The following is a 25,627-nucleotide window of genomic DNA, read 5'->3' as shown; positions in this document are numbered from 1 at the left end:
GTGTGAAGTGAGATGAGGTGGGGTGAGGTTTTTGTGAGGGCCACGAAGAATCCAGCAGGAGTCTTCAGGATAAAGAAATAACATTCATTTACAATAACATATATATACAACAGCAGCAACTTCCCTTGCAGCTCACTCCTCTCTCTCTCTGCTGGTTCCAAACTGGCCAGCTCTATTTATGCAGGGAGTCTGCTAATGATTATTCCGCCCCCCTCATTGAGGAAGCTCATACTCCCGAAGGATTGTGGGATAGCCATTAGTCCCCAGCCAGTGGTAAGCAGGCAGGTTATAACATCCCTCCCCCCCCCCCCAAGGAATCCACCAAAGGTCCCGTACCAGCCTCCCCGGACAGGCGCCGGAATGTGGCGAGTAGTAACTTCATTGAAGCCTACTTGTGACAATAAGCGATTTTCATTTCATTTCATTTTTCAAAGACCCTGGCGAATTAGGGCGTCGGACTCGTTTTGCCGAGAAAAACCATTTGCACGAGGCGCTGGATCGGGCGGTGTGTAACGAGATGGAGACAGGCGCTTCTGTGATGAATGGCACAACGGTTGTCCATCCATGACCCGTGGCCCCGAGGATTCCCCCTCTGAGGTGTCTTGTGCCTCCGTCATCTCGGAGTCTTTATCTAGACGCGGTTCTGTCACGACCTGCGCAGGCTTTGAGTGAGGCACCAGAGGAAGATTGTGAGGAATACTTTCCATTGTGTCTGGCCTCTGTGGCTGTAGAAATAAGGTCCGGGGGTGGGGAATCTTTGGAAGTGATAGTCTTCTGGACCGAACATGGTCTACATGTTTGCGCTGGAGACAACCCTGGGCTTGCACCTGGTAAGCGATAGGGCCCGTTTGGTGAAAGATTACGCCAGGGACCCACTGGGCACCACCAGCAAAATTCCGAACGAACACTGGGTCACCGGGCGTAAACTGCCAAATCGGCCGATGCCGAGAAACCATGTCCCTGCCGTTCTTGTGTGCGGCATACTTTTGCGCCAATGTCCGGGAAAACCATGCTAAGGCGGGTGCGAAGTCTTTGGCCCATTAGGAGTTCTGCGGGAGCTACCCCAGTCACCGCATGGGGGGTGGTCTTATATGAGAACTAACAATGAGCCAGTCTCGTGTCCATCGACCCGGAAGACTGCTTCTTGAGGCCTCATTTTAATGTCTGCACTGCGCGTTCCGCCAACCCATTTGAAGCCGGGTGGTAAGAGGCAGTGCGGATGTGGCGTATGCCGCTCATCTTCATGAACCTCGCAACCTCCTCACTTGTGAACGGAGTGCCGTTGTCCGTGACCAGCACCTCGGGGAGGCCATGCATACTGAAAGACAAACGGATCTTCTCGATTGTTGCGCAGGATGTTGTGCCTCCCATCTTATGCACCTCTAACCATTTAGACTGGGTGTCGATTAATAGCAGGAACATGGATCCTTGAAAAGGGCCGGCAAAATCTGCATTGAAGTGCGCCCAAGGCCGCCCTGGCCATTCCCAGTGATGTAGGGGCACGGCCAGCGGAAGCTTCTGATGCTCCTGGCAAATGGAGCAGTTTTGGGCCACCTTCTCAATGTCGGTGTCGAGGCCTGGCCACCAGACATAACTCCGGGCCAACATTTTCATTTTGGTCACACCTGGATGCCCATTGTGTAAGTATCTCAGTATCAGCTCCTGTCCTTTTTCCGGGACAATCACATGCGTCCCCCACAAAAGGATGCCGTCTTCCACGCTAAATTCTGACAGCTTGGAGGAAAATGCCCGCAACTCGCCTGGGAGCTGTCTGTGCTGCCCACCATACAGGACTATGTGTCGAACCTTTGACAGGACTGGCTCCGTCTGGGTCCACTCACGGGTCTGTGATGCCGTGGCAGGCAAGGTGTCCATAAAATGTAGGGTTGCAACCACCTCACCGGTCGTAGGGGTCGACATGGGGCCGGTCGATAAAGGCAATCGGTTCAGTGCACGGCATTCGCTATCTGGGTTCCTGGTTTGTACTCCAGAGAATACTCGTATGCAGCGAGCAACAAAGCCCAGCGCTGGATCCGTACGGAAGCAATGGGCGGTATTGGCTTATCCTCTCTGAAAAGTCCCAGGAGAGGCTTATGATCAGTTAAGATAGTGAAGTGGCGGCCATATACGTACTGGTGGAAACATTTCACCGCAACGACCACTGCCAGGCCCTCCTTCTCGATCTGCGCGTACTTTTTTTCCGCTGCAGTCAGTGTGCGGGAGGCGAAAGCTATCGGCTGCTCGGCCCCGTTCTCCATCTTGTGGGACAGGACAATCCCAATACCATACGGGGATGCATCACATGTGAAGAGCAAAGGCTTTCCAGGATCATAGTGGGTTAGTAACCCAGATCTATGTTCTATGACGACAATTGTTGTTTTACCCGCCAGAAAGCTTTTTCTTGCGGCTGACCCCAAACCCAGGTGTGATTCTTCTTTAGCAGAAGGTGCAACAGGGCCAGTGTAGTTGCCAGATTGGGGAAGAACTTTCCGTAATAGTTTACAAGGCCGAGAAACAAACGAAGATGCGAAGTGTCAGTCGGAGCGCGCGCACCTTCTCTGCGATGGTGTGCAAACCTTCGCTGTCCACCCGATAACCCAGATAAACTACTTCCTTCGGCTGAAAAACGCACTTTGTGCGACGTAAACGAACTCCAGCCTCCGAAAAGCGTTGAAGGACAGCCTCCAAATTTTCCAGATGTTCCTGCTCCGACGTTCCTGTGATCAAAACGTCATCCAAGTAGACAGCAACACGAGGTAAACCTCTCAAAATGCCCTCCATAATGCATTGAAAAATAGCGCAGGCAGAGGATACTCCAAAGGGCAAACGTGTATATTCATACAGGCCTCGGTGTGTATTAATTATTACATGTGGCCGGGAGGCAGGGTCCAGCTCCAACTGCAAGTAGGTGTGACTCATATCTAATTTTGTGAACGAGAGCCCACCTGCAAGTTTCGCGTAGAGGTCCTCTATGCGAAGCATTGGGTATCGGTTGAGTCGGGAAGCCATATTCACTGTAAGTTTATAGTTGCCGCACAAGCGAACTGTGGCATCTGGCTTCATTACAGGTACAATTGGTGCTGCCCAGTCAGCGAAACGGACGGGCCTGATGAAACCCAAAATCTCCAACCGAGTGAACTCCCCTTCTACCTTCTCGAGCAAGGCGTAAGGCACCGGTCTCGCCCGGCAATAACGCAGAGTGGCTCCTGGTTCGACTTGGATACGGGCTACAGCTGGAATACATCTGGGTATCGTCCTAGCACCTCAGTCAACCCTCCAGAAACTGTTTGGAGGATGTGCTGCCACTGCAGCCGCAAATGGCGGAAACAGTGCAGACCCAACAGGCTGGACCCATGGCCGCACACCACGATAAGTGATAAACGCCCCTCCTGGCGTCCATAAACAACAGGGGTCATCGTAGTTCCTGCAATGTCCAATGGTTCCCCCGTATAGGTGGCCAACCTGGCCTGTGTGTAGCTTAATGTAAGGGTCTGTATACCCTGCTTGATGCGGCCGAATATCCTCTGGGCGATCACGGAGACCGCTGCACCAGTGTCCAACTCCATCTCAAGCGGGTGACCATTGATCCATACTGTCACCTTAATGGGAGCCACACGGGGAGCTGCCACACAATGCAGCTGCAGGCAGTGGCCCTCCGTCTCCACGTTCTCAGGAGTAGTCGCCGCAGTTTCATCCAAATGAAAGGTACGGCCCCTGGGTTGACCTCAGTTTCGGTCGGAACGACGGTGCCTCTGGCGCCCCCAAGACCGGCGTCCGCGACGGAGTCGGCGCCTACACGTCTGACACAGACATGGCTCCTCATCCATTGGCTCTGGAGAAGGCTCCCTTCGGGGAGGAGGAGTGTCTGACGGCCACTGGCATCGATCCGGACGTCGCCTCGCCCAAGGTAACCCAGGGGTGCAGGGGGACGCTTTCGGGCGGAAGGGGTTGCGCCCCAAGGCATGCATCTCCATTCCCTGTAGCTCCTGCACTCCCTGTTCTGCGCTCTCTCGGGACAAGACTATTTGAATGGCCGGCTGAAAAGTCAATGTTGGCTCGGCTAACAACTTTCTCTGGGTGGCCGCATTGTTAATACCGCAAACCAGTCACGTAACATTTCTGATAAGGTCTCACCATAGTCACAGTACTCCGCAATCCTGCGTAGCCTGGATAGAAAGTCGGCAAGGGATTCTCCTGGGGTCCTCTCAGCGGTATTATACCAGTAACGCTGGACTATCGTGGATGGGATTGGGTTAAAATGTTGTCCCACTACGTTCACAAGTTCATCAAATGTTTTGGTATCCGGCGTAGCTGGGTACGCAAGGCTCCTAATCACCCCAAACGTACGCGGGCCGCAGGCGGTAAGCAATATGACCACCTGGTGCTCGTTTTCGGTGATGTTGTTTGCCCGGAAATAGTAACGCATCTGTTGTGTGTACTGGTTCCAGCTTTCCAGCGCAGCATCAAAAACACCCAAACGTCCATACAGAGGCATGGTGTAATAGAAAAGAACTTCCAACTTGTATCCAACAAAAATCCAGGGAGGTGGCTTCAGCAGTGTAGACAGCTATTCACTTTAACCCTCATCGCCAGTTTTGTGAGGACCACGAAGAATCCAGCATGAGTCTTCAGGATAAAGAAATAACATTTATTTACAATAACATACATATATATATATATATATATATATATATACAACAGCAGCAACTTCCCTTGCAGCTAACTCCTCTCTCTCTCTCTGCTGGTTCCAAACTGGCCAGCTCTATTTATGCAGAGTCTGCTAATGATTTCTCCGCCCCCCTCATTGGGGAAGCTCATACTCCCACAGGATTGTGGGATTGTCATTAGTCCCCAGCCAATGGTAAGCAGGCAGGTTATAACAGAGGTGATATGAGATGAGATGAGGAGGGGTAGGGTGGGGTGAAATTGGGTGAGGGGATGGGGTGAGGTAGGAAGAGAGAAGGGGGAGAAGGTGGTGTGGTGTGGGGTGAGGTGAAGTGAGGTGAGATGAGATGAGGTGGGGTGGGGTGGAGTGAGTTGAGGTGGTGTTAGGTGAGATGAGGTGGGGTAGGGTGGCGTGAGGTGGGGGGAGGGAGGCAGGAGGAGGTTGAGTGGGGTGAGGCGAAGTGAGGTGAGATGAGATGAGGTGGGGTGGGGTGGAGTGAGTTGAGGTGGTGTTAGGTGAGATGAGGTGGGGTAGGGTGGCGTGAGGTGGGGGGAGGGAGGCAGGAGGAGGTTGAGTGGGGTGAGGCGAAGTGAGGTGAGATGAGGCGGTGTGAGGTGGGGTGAGGTAATGTGGGATGAGGGGATGGGGTGTAGTGGGGGTGAGGTGATGTGGGGTGATCTGCGGTGAGTTGAGATGGGATGAGTTGAGATAGGGTGAGCTGGGTGAGGTGATGTGAGGTGAAATGGAGTGAGGCAATGTGAGGTGGAAGTGGGGTTGGGTGGGGTGTGGGAAGTTGAGGTGGGGTGAGGTGAGATGGGGTTGGGTGGGGTGAGGTGAGGTAGGATGGGTTGAGTTGAAGTGGCATGAGGTGGGTTGGGGTGAGTTGAGGTGGGGTGGGGTAAGGTGGAGAGGTGGGGTGGAGTGAGGTGAGGTGGGGTGGGGTGAGGTGAAGTGTGGTGAGGTGGGGTTGGGTGGGGTGAGTTGAGGTGTGTTGGGTTGGGGTGAGGTGGTCACCAATCCTCCCAGACCAATAAATCCACTCCTGATGTGAGTTGACAACTTGATTAGGGGGTGTAAAAATGTATATCATAATCCACTCTCACTATACCCATTCCCAGCTTGGACAGGCTCAAATAGGTCCAGATTTCTCGATAATTAGCCAGGGAACCTTTGCTGGCACTTGACCTGTACACACATAAAATGAGGAAAAGATGAGGTTTGGCTGTGGTATCCCAGAGGATGTCCAGCCTGACGGCACACATGGGCAATCTGGGGAGGGACTGAGGATTTTAGTTTCAGGCCGACAGAAGGTCAGAAATAGCCAACAAACCATCAGCAGATAAGCACACAAATGACACTAGCCACATCAGTAATGATGGTGTAACACTAGTGATGAATTGATGGTCAGTAGTAATGGTCTAATATCAGTGATTGTAAAAACATTTGAATCTGACACCTTGCACACTGGCTACCATGAGACCATCCGCCTTATTGGGTGCCGACCAATCGGGGGGGGGGGGGGGGGGGGCGATAGCGCTGCACGCCGGTAGTGGCCGCCGCTGGTACTGCAGGCACCAAGGGAGCAATGTGGACATCCAGATCAGTCAGAGATCCCGCTGGGGCCAGGCTCTGAGGGAGCTGGGACATGTTGGACAGGGGGAGGGTGGACATTGAGAGGAAAGCTATGGGGGAAGGCCAGCTGATTGACGCAGGGAGCCCGGAGACAACACATTTTACTGACAAGCAGCCCAAAGGTTCAAACCAGCTCACCCCTTCATCACCACCAACCACTCACCCCCTCACCACCCCCCTCCACCACAACCCCCTCCACCACCACCACCTCCCCTCACCACCACCCCCCTCACCACCAACCCCCCTCACCATCACCCCCCTCACCACCAGTCAACCTCACCATCACCCCCCTCACCACCACCCCCCTCACCACCACCCCCCTCCACCACCACCACCTCCCCTCACCACCCCCCCACCACCACCAACCCTCCTCACCACCACCACCCTCACCACCACCACCCTCACCACCACCGCCCTCACCTCCACTACACCCCCTCACCTCCACCAACCCCCCTCACCACCACCCCCTCCACCAACCCCCCTCACCACCTCCCCCTCTCACCTCCACCCCCCTCCACCACCCCGCTCAGCACCACCCCCCTCCACCAACCCCCTCACCACCTCACCCTCTCACCTCCACTCCCCTCCACCATCCCCCTCACCACCAGTCCCCCTCACCACCAACCCCCCTCACCTCCACCACACCCCCTCACAACCACCACCACCCCTCACCACCAACCCCCCTCACCACCACCCGCCCCCTCACCTCCACCACCCCCTACCCGCCACCACCCCCCTCCCCACCACCCCCCTTCACCACCACACCCTCCACCAACCCCCCTCACCACCCCTCTCACCACCTCCCCTCACCACCAGTCCCCCTCACCACCACCACCCCCCTCCACCACCCCCCTCACCACCTCCCCTCACCACCAGTCCCCCTCACCACCACCGCCCTCATCAACACCCCCCTCACCACCACCCCCCTCCACCACCCCCTCACCACCTCCCCCTCTCACCTCCACTCCCCTCCACCATCCCCCTCACCACCAGTCCCCCTCACCACCACCCCCCTCACCTCCACTACACCCCCTCACCTCCACCACCCCCCTCACCGCCACCACACCCCCTCACCGCCACCACACCCCTCACCACCACTGCCCCCTCACCTCCACCACCCCCTCACCGCCACCACACCCCTCACCGCCACCACACCCCTCACCGCCACCACACCCCTCACCACACCCCCTCACAACCACCACTACCCCTCACCACCACCACACCCCTCACAACCACCACCACCCATCACCACCACCACCCTCACCACCACCCCCTCCACCAACCCCCCTCACCACCACCCCCCTCCACCAACCCCCCTCACCACCTCCCCCTCTCACCTCCACCCCCCTCCACCACCCCGCTCAGCACCACCCCCCTCCACCAACCCCCTCACCACCTCACCCTCTCACCTCCACTCCCCTCCACCATCCCCCTCACCACCAGTCCCCCTCACCACCAACCCCCCTCACCTCCACCACACCCCCTCACAACCACCACCACCCCTCACCACCAACCCCCCTCACCACCACCGCCCCCTCACCTCCACCACCCCCTACCGCCACCACCCCCCTCACCACCACCCCCCTTCACCACCACACCCTCCACCAACCCCCCTCACCACCCCTCTCACCACCTCCCCTCACCACCAGTCCCCCTCACCACCACCACCCCCCTCCACCACCCCCCTCACCACCTCCCCTCACCACCAGTCCCCCTCACCACCACCGCCCTCATCAACACCCCCCTCACCACCACCCCCCTCCACCACCCCCTCACCACCTCCCCCTCTCACCTCCACTCCCCTCCACCATCCCCCTCACCACCAGTCCCCCTCACCACCAACCCCCCTCACCTCCACTACACCCCCTCACCTCCACCACCCCCCTCACCGCCACCACACCCCTCACCGCCACCACACCCCTCACCACCACCGCCCCCTCACCTCCACCACCCCCTCACCGCCACCACACCCCTCACCGCCACCACACCCCTCACCGCCACCACACCCCTCACCACACCCCCTCACAACCACCACTACCCCTCACCACCAACCCCCCTCACCATCACCACCTCCCCTCACCAACACCTCCCTCCACCACCCCCCTCACCACCACCCCCTCCACCAACCTCCCTCACCACCACTCCCCTCCACCACCACCCCTCACTGGCACCACCCCCCCTCACCACCACCCCCTCACCACCACCACCTCCCCTCACCACTACCCCCTCACCACCACCCCCTCACCACCAACCCCCCTCACCTCCACTACACCCCCTCACCTCCACCACCCCCCTCACCGCCTCCACCCCCCTCACCACCACCACCTCACAACCACCACCTCCCCTCACCTCCACCCCCCTCCACCATCGCCCCTCACCACCACCCCCTTCAACACCACCCCCTCCACCGCCCCCCTCCCCACCAACCTCGCTCACCATCACCACCTCCCCTCACCAACACCCCCCCTCACCACCACCCCCCTCCACCACCGCCCCTCTCCACCACCACCTCCCCTCACCACCACCACCTCCCCCTCTCACCACCACCCCTCCATCAACCCCTCCCGCCACCGCCCCCTCTCACCACGAGTCCCCCTCACCACCACCACCTGCCCTCACCACCACCCCCCTCCACCAACCCCCCTCACCACCACCCCCTCACCACCACCACCTCCCCTCACCACCACCCCCCTCCACCAACACCCCCCTCCACCTCCCCCTCTCACCACCACCCCTCCACCAACCCCCCTTCACCACCACCGCCCTCCACCAACCCCCCTCACCACCCATCCTCACCACTACCCCCCTCTCACCACCACTCCCCTCCACCACCACACCTCACCACCAACCCCCCTCACCGCAACCACCCCCCTCACCACCACCCCCCTCACCACCACCACCTCACCCCCACCACTTCCCCTCACCACCTCCCCTCACCACCAACCCCCCTCACCACCACCCCCTCACCACCACCACCTCCCCTCACCACCACCCCCCTCCACCACTACCCCTCCACCAACCATTCTCACCACCACCCCCCTCACCACCACCCCCCTCACCACCACCTCCCTCACCACCACCCCCTCACCACCACCCCCCTCACCACCACCCCCCTCACCATCCCCCCTCACCACCATCCCAACCTACGTTCGAATGCACCATAATTGCACAATAAATGACAGATGCAACCAAGACAGATACAGATTTCTCAACAACCCACCCAAACGTAAATAAACACGGTGTGTCACCTTGTTAAAACTCTGTCTCTCTCGCAATGAATTCCAATCTTCATCTTCAAATATCTTGCCATGTAATTGTCTCCAAAAGTCGCTCCAACTCGAGCACCGACTAACAAGCACAACTTCAGCTCTTTGGCTGGGCCAAGCATAAAACAGCTGCTGCAAAGGCACACATTTACCCCAATAGCCCAGAACACAGAGCGCCCAACCATCTGCTGCCTTCTTGGATCTTCAGGACTTCTCCTGAGCTTTCTTCACTTAAAGTCTGCTAACTGCAGCTCCTTCCTGCTTGGAGCCTCTTTCTCTGCTCTTCTCTTTTTAACGGAACTGGGCCTCTTCCTGTCTCTGTCGTGGACTCTTCTTTGGGATCTGTCCCGCCCCTTCTCCCTTTGGAACCTCTTCCCGTCCCCTACCTCACGCCTGGGGCATTTCAATGGCACTCTGCTCCCGGTCACCTGACTTGGGGTTTCACGCTCTTTTCCTTTATCCCAGGTGCAGTGGGGCAGTCCTGGGCCCAAGAACGATGCACGTGCAGTCTGCTCCCAGTCCGCACATGTGCTCTAAAGTATGTCGGGATTTGAAGTTCTCACTCTCGGCTGAGGTAAATGTGGTGTTCAGACCAACAGAGACTCGATGGACAGCGGAATGAAGGATTATGGGGCAGACAGGAAAGTGGAATTGAGACCAAAACCAGTTCGGCCATGATCTAATTGAATAACAGAACTGGCTGGAGGGGCTGAATGGACTACTCCTGCTCCCAGATGTATATTCCCATTGTCCAAAACAAGTTGATTTGAGCAGGGTCAACCTGAATTTGTCCCAAACAACTCTGGTAGCTCCAAAGTGGATCCATCACCATTCATCTGTCAATTTAGTTCCTAAACTGTTGCAGAGCACGCTTAACTGAAAGGAGTATTTCAGGGACTTTAACGTCTTAATTTTTGTATGAAGGTTAATAATAGTCGGAGAATGACTCAGTTGAAATGCAGTAAACATGCGGGAGCCACCAACAGTTGAGACACGGCCAACCAAGCCACAGGCACAGTACAATTAGGTTATTGTCAAGAAACACCAGAAAGTCTCAGAGCTCGTAAACCACTTCCTTGTTTGGAGCTTGGTATTCTGACTATTTCGTTTTTAACTTCTTAAAATTCAGATTAGTTTCATACCAGCCTGACCCCAAATCCAGTAAAAATACATCTTCAAGGCACACACTTGGTAGACCTTGAAACTAATCCGACAGAAGAGCACGGTTTTGACCATTGGACCAGTCATTTTTCATTGTTTGTACCAGATCATCTCCTTAAAACGCAGGAAGGGGAAAGGTGACCCAGGTGCTTGGCTCTCGTACTGATTACTGCAAGATGTGTGGAACTGGGTTCGGGTAAACCCGAAGAGAAGCTGCTCTCTTTGTAAACTCACACTTCCCGGGCGGGATTCTCCGGAGCCCTGCGCCAAACGTGGAGAATCGATGTTCACGCAGGAATCGTGGCCAACGTCACTCCCACGGAGCCCAGTCCCCGGAGAATCGCTCGCGCGTGGATTACGCGGCGCAGCTGGGGGGGCCATTGACAGAGCCCCCCCCCCCCCCCCAGCCATTCTCCGGGCAAAACTGGCTGAGTTCCCGATGTCGTGGTCGGCCGGTCCGATGGCTGTGGACTCAGTCCGTGGCTGCCCTGCGGGGGGATCAAGTACCGGGGTGGGGGGGGGGGGGCCCTTACGGGCTGCCAGGCCGACGATCGGGCGTGTTATATGTCACGGTGCGGGGCCGATCATTGGGACCTTCTTTCCTTGTCTCGGTCCGCCGGCTGAGTCCGCCATCACGTTTGCTGTGGCCGCTGCAGGCCGCCGCCGTGCGCATGCGCGGACTCGCAACTGGAAGCGCGGGGGCCCGTGTCCGCAGCTGAAGCTGCAAGACGGGGCTGCTTTAGCTCAGTGGGCTAGATGGCTGGTTTGTGATGCAGAACAAGGCCAGCAGCGCGGGTTCAATTCCCGTACCGGCTTACCCGAACAGGCGCCGGAATGTGGCGACTAGGGGCTTTTCACCGTAACTTCATACTTGTGACAATAAAAGATTATTATGATTATTATGTAATTCAGGCAATTCTGTGTCAGCAGCCATTCTATCTCTCTCCCAATGTTTACTTTCATTGAATTCAGTGGGGAGACTTAAGCCCTATTATACAATCAAAATCTATTCCACTGACATTTCTGGGTCCGATCTGATTTTCTGCCTCTCCGCTGCTCTGCCAGTGACTGTCCAGACGCTGGAGAAGGCTTGTAGGTATCCAATGGCCTCTTGTCATTCAGCGGCCTCCCCAGCAAGTGCTCACGCTGGTGCCGGTTAGTACTCCTTTTCAAAGATGTACATCTGGCAGAAGGGCTTCTGTGGGGAGCCGAGGAGGTGAGTAATCATCCTTGCTCGCAGGCAAAATCCTCTCCCACTTCCAATTGGGTGGTTTGGCGATGCCCAAATTGCATCCTAAATCAGTGCAAAAGCTCACCCTAATCTTCATGGGCCGGCCGGATTTCCCACCACACGGCATTGAGTCCCTCATTTTAATACATTCGCATCTCATTATTGGATCACATAGCAAGAATCATCCACCCCTGTCCAAAACTCCACCCATGGCTGCGTGGCAATATGACAACTCGAATCGGAGCTGCTTTCAGAAGGTGTGCAACTGATGAGATTACCTCCGAGGGGAGTTTGGAGGTAAGCTGAGAGCTTGCAAAGTGGCACCGCTTTGTCAGAGGGGCAAGGGGGCACCAGATTAGGCCTTGGTGGTAGCATAGAAAGATTCACGGGTACCAGGAAAGAACTCGGGTGGACCGGAAAAGTACCTTAGGGTGGGGGTCCATGCAAAAGACAAGTTTGAGGATTAAAGACCCCGGTTGAAGGACAAAGGTCCCAATGTTGAGTGGCACAGGGCCAGGCAACGGGGCCAGAAGTGGGGAGATAGCCAAGTGTTAAAAGCCACGTGTTAAAAGACCGTTTCTGAGGCATCCTTCTGCTCCTAGGTCACAGACTTCTGATAGGGCCCTAACTCTGAGAAGGGACGCCAGTGCAGTGGGTGAGTAGTCGGTCATCACGGACTGACATCCACGAAAATGTTGTGGGTGTTCTGCCAGCTCATTACTGACAAGGGCAAGTTTAATGGCGGGACCTTACAGCAATGAACAGTCAACTGTTGCTGGGACCGTTGAGCTACAACTTAATTAACGTGCCTGGGGTCTAACTGCTCACCCAATTATGCCCACTAAATCACCTCTGATGTGTGTGAGTGCCACTGATTTCTGCTCAGCAGTTAACCCTTGGCAAACCAAAATCCCGATTCACTAACTGCCAAAGTTACCCTGCATCATTGTCTGACTGGGAAAGCACATACATCCTCTCTGACAGTCCACAAGGGCACACTTGCTGAGGAGTGTGCTCTGACCCATAAGATGTGTGCTGACATGCACTTTGACAGGCGATCCCCCCCCCCCCCCCGCCATTGACCAGATTGCGCGCAAGTCCTTGGAGTGAAGCTGAGGACAATGCCTACGCCTGGGATGAGAGCTCCAGATGCAGTAGCATGGCAAAGTTGTGGACTTACCCCAGAGAGTAGTTGCTCAAAGGCATTTTCTTCAATCCAGGGTCTACAGATACCTTTCTGCAGTTGTGCGAGTATCATCATCGCTGAAGACTTTGCCCATCAAGGGAACTGTTGGCTCAACTGTGCACCCTTCTGCGGGATTTGATGCCAGGAGTCCACCCACTGTTTGTGATGTTCAAAGTCACAGCAGACTTTTGTATTTCCTGTCCGATGGAAGAAGTTGGAAGAGTGAGTAAGCCGGGTGGGAGGGGTCTTTGATTATTCTGCCCGCTTTCCCCAAGCAGCGGGAAGTGTAGATTGAGTCAATAGGTGGGAGGCAGGTTCGTGTGATGAAGTGGGCGGTGTTCACGGCTTTCTGAAGTTTCTTGCAGTCCTGGGCCGAGCAGTTTCCATACCAGGCTGTGATGCAGCCAGATAAGATGCTTTCCGTGGTGATTCTGAAAAGTTGGGTAAGGGTTAATGCAGACATGCCGAATTTCCTTAGTTTCCTGAGGAAGTGTAGGCGCTGTTGAGTTTTCTTGGTGGTAACGTCGATGTGGGTGGACCAGGACAGATTTTTGGAGATGTGCACTCCGAGGAATTTGAAACTGCTAATCATCTCCACCTCTGCCCCGTTGATGCTGTCAGGGGTGTGTACAATACTTTGCTTCCTGAAGTCAATGACCAGCTCTTTAGTTTTGCTGGCATTGAGGGAAAGACTGTTGTCGCTGCACCACTCCACTAGGTTCTAGTCTAGTGAGGCTTCTAGCCTTTTGCCTCTGGGTTCCGGGAATCCTGCACGGTCTTGTGAGTACAGGTGAGCAGGAGAGCGTGACACAAGTGTGCTGGACTGACATTTACATATGGCTCCCAGATCTTTGAAGTTGCCAGCTGAAAATGGGTGGCCGAATCAGCTTAGGACCTGCCAGATGCTGCAGGGAGGCACTCCAAATGCGGAAATCAGTCACATGTCACACCATTCTGGCCCACTCGCGCACTTGGAACAAAAAATGGAAAATTCTGCCCAACGTTTTCAAGAACATACCATGAGAGTATTATGATAGCATGGTGGGATAGGTGGGCTGAAACTTCTTTCCTAACCTGAAACCTCCACTGTGCTGCTGTTTACCTTTCACATATTTTAGTTCTCTTTTCTTTTAAAAGAAACCTTTAAAACCCTTCACTTCTTCCTCATAGCTCCCAACCTCATAGTGAGGGAGGGGCAACGTGAACAAGGGTGTAGATTTTAACTGGCTAAATAGCAGCACCAAATCAGAAGCCCTGAATGCAAGCCTGATGCTGTTGATGTGAAGTGGGTGTTTCAGCATTAGCCCAATAATTGCAGAACTGTGTCAATCAAAGGAAACATGTGTTAGTCGGGCAATCTGAACAGAGCCACCAACCTTCCAGTCACAGTTATGGTAAGTACATTCTTCTATTTCTTCTCTTTGGGGTTCGGCGCTTTGTCGAGGCACCTGAGGAAAGGTAGATTTGAAATATCCTCGTGGGAGAGCTGGAAAATTATAGGACCAACTGCAGACTGGACAATCCAGCATAGCCGCTTCCGGCAATCACCGTCTGTTAAAACCCAGCGATGAATTGGATTACCTTCAGCAAATGATTCAAGAGCTATCTCATTCTCAACGGAAAATGTACAAGTTTGAAGCAGAATTAAGCAATCTTGCTGACTAACGATGACAGTATCTTTCTCATTCTCATTTTACATCCCAGTCCCCTAGTATATTTCCCCTCTCATTTTCTCTGCTGCTGGATCAATTTTAAGAGGAATTGTTTGTGAAACATATTGACACTTGGAATATGGACATTGCTGGCAAGGCCAGCATTTGTTGCCCGTCCCTCGATTCCCTGACCCAATGGTTTTACTGATGTCTGTTTTGAATTTTTACATTTAAAACCTCAAACGTATAAATCTAATTTACTATCTGGATTAGTAGTGCAGACCAGTCTCTATTACAACAATCTACAGTTCAAAGAGCAACTAATGCTCAGAAACAAAGCCTCATCCTTTTGTAGTTAGAAGCATATGTGATATTGTTGGTACAGAATTGTTACCACATCCAATTTTAACATGCTTGGACATTGAGCAGCTTCCATTAATTTACATGTAAAAATGGAAAGGCAAGGGTGGCACGGTGGCACAGTGGTTAGCACTGCTGCCTCAGCGCCAGAGACCCGGGTTCGATTCTGAACTCGGGTGACTGTCGGAGAGGAGTTTGTAATTTCTCCCAGTGTCTGCGTGGGTTTCCTCCGGGTGCTCCGGTTTCCTCCCAAAGTCCAAAGATGTGCGGGTTAGGTGGATTGACTCAGCTAAATTTCCCCTAGGTGGGGGGGCGAGGTTAGGGTGGGGGATTGGGCCTCGGTTAGGGTGCTCTTTCAGAGGGGCGGTGTAGACCCGATGGGCCGAATGGCCTCCTTCTGCACTGTCGGGATTCTATGAATAAAAGATTCAGGGGAAATCATGCTCAAAAAACAAAAACTGCACAGGAAGTCCTTGAAGGAAGATGGGATATCGATTGAGTAACAACTTCTCAAAGAGCCTGTGTTTGCGTTATTACACTAAAACCAGAGTAAAATAGTCCAGATGCTGGAAATCTGCAATAAAAACAGAAAAGGCGGGAAAAGCTCAGCAGGCCTGGCAGCATCTGTGGAGAGAGAAGAACAGAGTTAACGTTTCGAGTCCACCTGACTACTTGCAAAGGGAAAGATTTATAAGGACTCCGAAATGTGAACTCTCTTTCTCTCTCTCCACCACTGCTCCCAGACCTGTTCATTCTGCTTTTATTGGATTATTGCAGGTTTAGTCTTGCAGATGTCCAGCTTTCACAGACTTTGCAATTTTGAAAGTCAGTAACTTAACTTTAAAAATAAATCATTATCGATGCAGATTCCAGTCCAGCAAACTCTTATCAAGCAGAATATTTCCACCGTTTGCTTAAAGCAAAAGCATTTGTCTGCTCCGGTACTTTGAATAGATGGAATACCTAATGCTGAGAATTAACAAAGTCAATTAATAAGAGGAAATAAAATAATTCCAATTAAAAAAACTTCAGAGCAAGTAAATGGGCGGCACGGTAGCATAGTCGTTTGCATTGTTGCTTCACAGCGCCAGGGTCCCAGGTTCGATTCCCGGCTTGGGTCACTGTGCTTCCGGAGTCTGCACGTTCTCTACGTGTCTGTGTGTGTTTCCTCCGGGTGCTCCGGTTTCCTCCCACAAGTCCCGAAAGACGTGCTGTTAGGTGAATTGTGTACCCGAACAGCTGCCGATGTGTGGCGACTAGGGGCTTTTCAGAGTAACTTCATGGCAGAGTTAATGTAAACCTACTTGTGACAATAAACGATTATTATTATAAATGGATTCATAAACATTGATAATTTAGTTGAAAATGTTTCTTAGGTTACCTGTCTCATTAATTGTTAAGAAAGGACTAATGATTTACCTTTCCATAACTCCCTTTCGGACCTTAGGATGTCCGAAGTCGCTTTCTGACCAGTGAAGTACTTTTGAAGTTTAATCGGCGATGCAATGTAGGGAGTGAGGCAACAAGTTGGGCACAGCAACATCCAACCAACAGCAGGTCTTCGCTGATAATCCCAAATGAGGCACCCACCCTAAAACTGCTTGGCATCGATGGCAAGTCCATCAGCAGCAGCAGGGAGAACAAATGAGGTCATGAGGCTAGTTCTGGGGCCAGAGGGAGAAGGAACTGGAAGATTTGGGAAAGGGGAAGAGGATCGGAAAGCATTGGGATGAGGTAAGGGGGATTTTTTTTCTCGGGGAGTGTGGTGAGGTGGGAAAGTTCAATAGACTCCAGAAAACGCTCCAGCCATTTGTGATGCCTGGAAAAGGGAAGGGTGCAGTGTCCCAGGATCTGGAAATCGGTACGTTTTAGTTGGAGATTGTGAATTGTCCATTTGTACAACAGGACATTCCTCACCCGAGAAATGCAGAAGTCAATTGTTTCATTTTCTGCAGGACGATTTTAACAAGGATATCACTTCACACGAACATCTCAGGGGTTCTCTAGGTTCCCCCAGATTGCAGAGGTAGATTAAACCACAGACATAAAGGAATGGGTGCCTGTGCCTTGAACCTGTTCTGTGCCATTCAGTTACAACTGATCTAAAAGCTGTGAAATTTATAAGCCTTGGCGTTCAGAGAGACCTGGCTGTGCATACACAAGGAACGTGGAACGTTAGCGTGCAGGCGCAGCAAGCAATTAGGAAGGTCAATGGCATGTTTGCCTTTAATGTAAGGGGATTGGAGTACAGGAACAAAGATGTCTTGCTACAGTTGTACAGGACTTTGATGAGAACACATCTGGAATACTGTGTACAGTTTTGGTCTCCGCTTTTAAGAAAGCATTTACTTGCATTGAACGCAGTACAGCGAAGATTCACGAGCTTGCTTCCTGGGATGAATCGTATTTTATTCCCGGTCAGAGGAGTACATTTTGAGACGGCACAGTGGTTAGCATTGCTGCCTCAAAACTCCAGGGACCCAGGTCAATTCCAGCCTTGGGTGACCGACTGTGTGGAGTTTGCATGTCCTCCCCATGTCTGCGTGGGTTTCCTCTGGGTGATCCGGAATCGTCCCACTGTCCAAAGATGTGCTGGTTAGGTGGGTTGGACATGATAAATTGCCCCAGAGTACCCAAAACGTTTGGTGGGGTTACAGGGTTAGGGCGTGGGCTTAGGTAGGGTGCTCTTTCAGAGGGTTGGCGCAGACCCGATGGGCCGAATGGCCTCCTTCTGCACTGTAGGGAATTCCATGGTTCTATTCTATGATTTAATGGAGGGGTTTTCCCTTGAGGAAAATCAAGGAATTACCGGACGTTAAAGGTGCTTCTGATGTTGGCAGTTCACCCTCTTCTCATCGAAGGCCGAAACCTGATTATTTTCGGGCTTGCACCACATAGGGGAATTTCTCCCACCAACCTAAAAATTGAGGCTGAACAGGAAATATCTCCGAAGTGGCCAATAATTGGCCACCTAAGGGCCTCAAACTGGGGCAAGGCTGAATGGCCCTCCTTGTTGAGAGGCCTCAGTGGGCGGAAACCCAGTCGGAAGCCCACCCGTGATATTTCAGGCTCATCCCCATGATCATGATGTGGACCATCAGCAGCAGAATTCTGAAAGTCCAAATGTACGACAGCTACCAACTCCCCTTTGTCATTTCTGTTTGTAACATGCTGAATAAACTCCAACAGGTTTGTCAGACATGGGGCGAAATTCTCCCAGAGGGAGACAAAGTGCCGATGCCGGAGTGAAAACCGGAGTGTTTCACTCCGGCGTCGGAGGCTGCTCCTCGCCCCCTATTCTCCACCCCCCGGGGGGCTAGGAGCGGCGGCGCGTCAATCTCGCGCGCCGGGCCTTGACGCTTGCGTCAAAGCGGCACCACCTGAATTACGCGGCCGGCGGTGCCTGAATTACATCACCCGCGCATGCGCACGTTGGCCAGCGCCAACCTGCGCATGCGCGGTTGCCGTCTTCCCCTCCGCTGCCCCGCAAGACATGGAGGATTGATCTTGCGGGGCGGCAGAGGAAAAGAGTGCGTCTTTCAGAGACACCGGCCCGACGATCAGTGGGCACCGATCGCGGGCCAGACCCCTCCTGAGCAACCCCCTGGTGCTGGATTCTCCCTCCGCCCCCCACAGGCCGCACACGCAGCATTCGCACGCTGTTCACGCCGGCAGCAACCAGGTGTGGTTGGCGCCGGCGTGAACCGGTCGGATTCGGCAGACCGGAGCGGCGATTCTCCGAGCGGCCTGTCGCAAATTGGGACACGCCGCTTTGGGGGGGGTGGGGTGGGAGAATCGCGTGCAGGTGCCAGGGCGGCGTGGCGTGATTCGCCCGGCACTCCCGCGATTCTCCCACCCGGCGTGGGGTCGGAGAATCGCGCCCATGATTTCCCATTCATAATTCCGTGTTGACTATACCCAATCTGATTGTTATCTAAGTGCCCAATTATCTCATCCTTTAAGTTGGATTCTCGCCTTTTTCCTACTATTGATGTGATTCTAACAGGAATGTCGTTCCCTATTTTCTCTCTTCCCTCCATTCTTAAATAGTGGCATGACATTTGCCACCTTCCAATCTGCAGGAACCATTCCAGGATCTATAGAATGTTGAAGATGATCATCAATGCTTCCATTACCTCCATAGCTACCTCTTTCAACACACGGAAATGTAGATCATCAGGCCTTGGGGACTTATCAACCTTCAGTCCCATTAATTTCTCCCATGCAATCTTCATACTAATACAGATTTCTTTCAATTGGCTTTCTAAATCTGGGAGATTCCTTGCCTCATTCTCAGTGAAGACAGACACAAATGTAATCAATTAGCTTCTCAGCTATCTCTCTATTCCTCATTAGAGATTCTCCTGGCTCAGCCTGTAATGGACCTGTATTTGTCATGGCAAACATTTTCCTTTTACACGCCCATAAAAGCTTTCACATCCCATTTTTTACCGGTTTACATTCATATTCTATGCTCCCTTTCTTTTTCAGCTTCTTCACCTCTTTTGCTCGATTCTTACATCCTCCCAATCCTCAGGTTTACACCTATTTCTGGCAACTTTATCAGCCTTTTTGTTTTACAGTCCTTAACTTCCTTTGTTAGCCATGATGTGGAGATGCCGGCGTTGGACTGGGGTGAGCACAGTAAGAAGTCTTAAAACACCAGATTAAAGTTTAACAGGTTTGTTTCGAATCATTAGCTTTCGGAGCACTGCTCCTTCCTCAGTTGAATCTGAGAAAGGAGCTGTGCTCCGAAAGCTAGTGATTCAAAACACGCCTGTTGGACTTTAACCTGGTGTTGTAAGACTTCTGACTTTGTTAGCTATGGTTGACTGACTTTATTGGATTTTTGTACCTTTAACACATGTATGATTGCTGTAAACTGTGTAATAGTTTTTTTTTAATTGTCCAATGCTTATGTACAGAATTATCTTTCAATGTATTTTCCCAATCCACCTCAGCCAATTTGACCCTCATTCCTTCATAATTTCCTTTGTTCAAATTTACCACCCTGCCTTTGGATTGAACTTCCTCACTTTCAACCTAATGTAAAATTCCATCATATTATGGTCACTCATCCCTAAACGTTCTTTTACAACAAGATGGCTAATTCAACCTTGTTAATTATATGACACTGGAACTAAAATATCCTTTTTTCTAGTTGGTTCCTCAACGTACTGCTCCTTAAAATCATCCCAAACACAATCTAGAAACTCGTCCTCCGTAGGATTAATACTCATTTGATGCAGTGGAACACCAACGTCTGTAAGCTCCACTCCAAATCACACACCAACATGACTTGTAACCACATCTCCATTCTATCAGTGTCACTGTGTACAAAACCTGGAACTGCCTTCCCAACATCATTATGGGTGTAACGTCATCATATAGACATCAGCAGTTCCAGAAGGCAGCACCTTCTCAAGAGCAGTAAGGGAAGGCAATAAATGTGGTGGTAGTGGTGAGGATGCCCCCACTTGTCAGCGGAGGAGGGGGACAGGATTTGCATTTTGGGGGGAGGGGGCCAGACACAGGACATTGGTATCAGGACGACCACTGAAAATGGTGGCCCAAAACCGGGATTCCGACAGAATCCCGCAAGCTCCCTTCCATGCATACATGGAAAAGCCCAGTAAGAAGTCTTACACCAGGTTAAAGTCCAACAGGTTTGTTTCAAACACGAGCTTTCGGAGCACTGCTCCTTCCACCATCACCACTACATGGAAAAGGGGAGTGAATCGTTCCTGGGCGTCGCTCCGAGGGCCAGCGCAGACCAGGAGCATTTCTAATCCAACGGGAGCACTTAGACTACGGGATGGAAAATGCAACCCAGCAGCTTTATGAATTGAAAGTTGTAAAGGAGTAGGTTTCAAGGTATGTCATCGAGAAGGAGGGGAGATAGAAATCTGGAGTGATTTAAGGAGGGAATTCCAGATTTGAGGAGGGAATAGCCTGGAAAACACATCCGCCAATGGTGAAGCCATGTTATCTGCAGGTCCCTCATCAATGTCTGGCCTTCACTACACATTCCGAGCAGAGTTATAGCTGAAGAGATGACACAGTGTCAGCCACAGCATCTTCTGAAGGGCATCCCCTTCACAAGCAGGATGGAATAAACCATTAGAACGTGCAAGGAGAATGTCATCTCACTCTGCCAGTTTTGCTTATCTTCTTCTGCCGACAGTTGATAAAATTGAGTGTTAGGTGTGGAATGCTAACTGTAGGTCATGCTACTGACTGAGGATCAAATCAAAACCTGACGATCACATTGTCTAATATTATATTAACATTTGAATAGGTTTTAATTTGTATTTGCGGATGTGACATGAAGTGAAGGCTCCCCTCTGCCCTGTGGATGTAAAAAGATTCCATGGATGTATCGCAAGGATTAGCAGAGGGGTCCTCTCTAATAATCTTTATTAGTGTCACATGTCGGCTTACATTAACACTACAATGAAGTTACTGTGAAAATCCCCCAGTCGCCACACTCTGGCGCCTGTTTGGGTACACTGAGGGAGAATTCAGAATGTCCAATTCACCTAACAGCACGTCTTTTGGGACTTTTGTGGGAGGAAACAGGAGCACCCGGAGGAAACCCACACAGACACGGGGAGAACGTTCAGAGAACATTCAGTCGCCGCCCAGACAGTGCTAACCACTGTGCTACCATGCCACCCAAAGCGTCCGAGCTAATATTTATTCTTCGGTCAACATCACTTAAAACATTTTCTGGTCATTATCGCACTGCTAATTATCAGGCCTCGCAGGGCAGCACGGGTGCCGCAGTGGTTAGCACAGCTGCGTCACGGCGCCGAGGTCCCAGGTTCCATCCCGGCTCTCGGTCACTGTCCGTGTGGAGTTTGCACATTCTCCCCGTGTTTGCATGGGTTTCGCCCCCACAACCCAAAGATATGCAGGGTAGGTAGATTGGCCACGCTAAATTGTCCCTTAATTGGGAAAAAATGAATTGGGTACTCTAAATTTACAAAAAACAAATTATCAGGCCTTGCTTTGTACAAAATGGCTGCCATGATTTGCCTCAGACAGTGCAGCATTCTCTCAGGCCTGCACCAGGAGTCTCAGAGCAGATTAGATGCTTGCTACCCATTAAGCCAAGGCATCAGTTCTTCAGTATATCCAGTTACGTGCCTTTATGTCTCTCTTTCAGCTAACTCTCACTTGTTTCTACTTTCTAGGAAAAGAAGAATTGCACAGATATCAATTCTGACATGGAAAAGTATTACCTCACAACAATGTACTCCATCGAGTTCATCCTGGGGATAGTGGGGAACGTCACTGTGATAAGTGGTTACATCTTCTGCCTGAAGAAATGGAAGTGCAGTAACATCTATCTCTTTTTCCTTTCCATCACAGATCTTTTTTTTATTTGCACACTCCCAATGTTTGTGATCCAGTATGCAAATGACAGTGAATGGTTCTACAGCGATCTGTGTTGTAAATTTAATCGGTATTTCCTCAACTGTAACCTTTACCTGAGTGTTCTCTATCTGACCTGTATCAGTATCGATCGATATTTGCTGGTGAGAAACCCAACCAAGCTCTACTGGTTCCAGAAGAAGAGGACAGCTACTATCATCTGCTTCCTGTTGTGGGTCTTTGTCACAGTGGAGCTGGTCCCCATGTTCACTTTCATTGGCCCTAAGAACATCACAGACAATGATGAGAACACAATAGTGTGTGTCGATTATGCCAGCTCGGGGAATGCCAAACACAGTTTGATTTACAGCATGTTCCTCACCATTTTTGATTTTATCCTCCCCCTCAGCATCATGGGGTTCTGCTCCATCAGAACAGCAAAGAGCTTAAGGAAGATAAGCGCCCAGCGTCACAGGAAAATTAACCTTGAAAAACCTCATCGGCTCGTGATATTGGCACTGGTCATTTTCTTGGTCCTCTTTACTCCTTACCATATTATGCGCAATGTCCGCATTGCTTCCAGAATGGACAACATGTATTTTACGTGCACTGTGCGCAAGAACATAAAGGCTGGCTACGCTTTCACAAGACCCATCGCCTACCTCAGCTCCGCCATAAATCCCATTTTCTATTTCATGCTGGGTGACCGATTCCGGGAGACCCTCCTCAGCAAGCTGCCGTTCATTGGCCCAAGGTTAATGTCGCAATCTTCAAGCAACTGAATCGCTTGGGCTAAAGGACAGCTTGTTCAGAACGGCCGACGGCCATTTTATTTTCCGCCATTTATTTGCAGCATGACTGGATTACAACTGAAGGTGTTCCGAATACCCTCGTTTTGTGGCTCACATATTCTTCAGTGATGCTGAACTGTCTCAAAATTCCTGTGTTCATGAAAGGTAGTTGTTTAGCCGCTTGGATCCGCTGCTGATGAAATTATGACTAGATTCCCATCCTTAAGGTCATCAGCACACAGGGTACGATTTTCAATTTCGGTAGTCCAGAATTAGCCAGGTCATAGAGTTTTACAGCATCTTCTGCCCATCCTGTCTGCGCCTGCCATCAAGCACCTATCTCGTCCAACCCGATTTTTCAGCACTTGGTCCATAGCCTTGTGCGCTCTGGAATTTCAAGTGCTCATCTAACTGCTTCTTAAGGTTTCAGGGTTACCACCAGTGCCACTATTTCAGGCAGTGAGTTCCTGATTCCGACAACCCTCTGGGTGAAGAAGTTTCTCAACTCCCCTCTCAGCTTTCTACCTCTTACCTTAAATCTAAACCCACTGGTTATTGACCCCTCTACTAAGGGGAAAGGTTAGGGCAGTACGGTAGCACAAGTGGATAGCACTGTGGCTTCACAGCGCCAGGGTCCCAGGTTCGATTCCCCGCTGGGAATCTGTGCGGAGTCTGCATGTTCTCCCTGTGTCTGCGTGGCTTTCCTCCGGGTGCTCCGGTTTCCTCCCACAGTCCAAAGATGTGCAGGTTAGGCGGATTGGCCATGATAAATTGCCCTCAGCGACCAACAAAAGGTCAGGAGGAGTTATTGGGTTACGGGGAGAGGGTGGAAGTGAGGGCTTAAGTGGGTCGGTGGAGACTCGATGGGCCAAATAGCCTTCTTCTGCACTGTATGTTCTATGTTTCCTCCTATCTACACTAATATTTGTGCCTCAAACGTTTGTACACCTCAATCAGGTTCCCCCCCTCCCCCGCCCTCCCCACCACTCAGCCTTCTCTGCTCTCGGGAAAACAACCCCCGCCTAACCAGACTCGATTCATAGCTGAACAAGTTGATAAGGTGGTTAGAAAGGCATGTGGGATGCTTGCCTTTATTATCTGAGGTACAGAATATAAGGGCAGGGAGGTTATGATGGAGCTGTATAAAACGTTCATCAGGCCACAGCTGGAGTACTGTGTGCAGTTCTGGTCATCACACTATAGGCACGATGTGATTGCACTGGAGAGGATGCAGAGGAGATTCATCAACGTCTAGCCAGCTATTATCCCTGGGTTAGTACTCCCTGGTTTGTGTACACTGACCAAGGCATGGTCCCACAGCCATAATGAAATGAAATGAAATCTGCTTATTGTCACAAGTAGGCTTCAAACGAAGTTACTGTAAAAAGCCCCTAGTCGCCACATTCCGGCGCCTGTTCGGGGAGGCTGGTACGGGAATTGAACCATGCTGCTGGCCTGCTCTGGTTTGTTTTCAAAGCCAGCGATTTAGCCGTGTGCTAAACCAGCCCCTAACGTAAGAGCATAAGAACTCGGAGCAGGAGTAGGCCATCTGGCTCTTCGAGACTGCTCTGCCATTCAATGAGATCATGGCTGATCTTAAGAGAGTTGGGCAAGTCATGAAGAAACATTGCCAGTCAAATCATGGATGGAATAAAGCAGAATATTCTGGATAATCTCAGTAGGTCTGGCAGTATCTGTGGAGCGAGTAACAGAATTAAGGTGTGGTTTGTCTTCAGTGACGTCTCTGGGATGAAGTTGTTTCCCATGCTTTGGGGCTTATCCCAAACACCCAATTAAATCTGGTGGGGAAGGTAAATGTTTGCATTCAGTCCAAATGTTTGGCTGGATTTTTCTGGCTGTTCATACCAGCGGGGTCTCCCTGTCCTGTCGGTGGCGTCCCCCCCGCCGTGGGCTTCCCGGCGGTGATGGGTGCATACAATGGGAAACCCCATTGACAATGGTGGGACCAGAAGATCCCGCCATCAGCCAATGGCGGGCAGCCTCTGCCACCGTGCAACACTCAGCGGATTGCGCGGAAAATCCCGCCCCATCTTTTTCGTTGGTCCATGAGTGGGATTCTCCAGCCCCCGAGCCGAAGTGTTTCGCGGCAGGGTGCTGTTCGCTGCTGACGGGATTCCATCTTCCTGCCGCTTGTCAATAGAATTTCTCATTGAAGCCACCCCATGCCTGTGGGAAACCCACGGGTGGGGGGGGGGGGGGGGGGCGGCGGTGGGGGTGGGGGAGGGGGGAGGGGGGATGTTGCCAACAGGGCTAGAGAATCCCAACGACTGGAGAATGCCGGCCG

The 25,627-nt window shown here is 52.0% G+C and overlaps 1 protein-coding gene across 2 annotated transcripts; it reads left to right on the top strand.

Moving 5' to 3' along the window:
• The first annotated feature begins 14,465 nt into the window (after positions 1-14,465).
• Positions 14,466-23,910, top strand: LOC119976487 (succinate receptor 1-like). 2 transcript variants are annotated; one of them, XM_038817026.1, is made up of 2 exons: positions 14,466-14,536; positions 22,351-23,910. In XM_038817026.1, the coding sequence occupies exons 1-2, from the start codon at positions 14,534-14,536 to the stop codon at positions 23,311-23,313; spliced, it is 966 nt and encodes a 321-aa protein (XP_038672954.1). In that variant the 5' UTR covers positions 14,466-14,533; the 3' UTR covers positions 23,314-23,910. The 2 variants fall into 2 exon arrangements, with proteins under 2 accessions (XP_038672954.1, XP_038672955.1); XM_038817027.1 differs by lacking the exon at positions 14,466-14,536 and adding an exon at positions 16,740-16,888.
• Positions 23,911-25,627: the final 1,717 nt, after the last annotated feature.

Source organism: Scyliorhinus canicula, chromosome 13, assembly GCF_902713615.1.
Source record: "Scyliorhinus canicula chromosome 13, sScyCan1.1, whole genome shotgun sequence".
Classification (NCBI taxonomy): domain Eukaryota; kingdom Metazoa; phylum Chordata; class Chondrichthyes; order Carcharhiniformes; family Scyliorhinidae; genus Scyliorhinus; species Scyliorhinus canicula.
The sequence above is the reverse complement of the archived record's forward strand: the minus strand, read 5'-3'. Positions and strand labels throughout refer to the sequence as shown.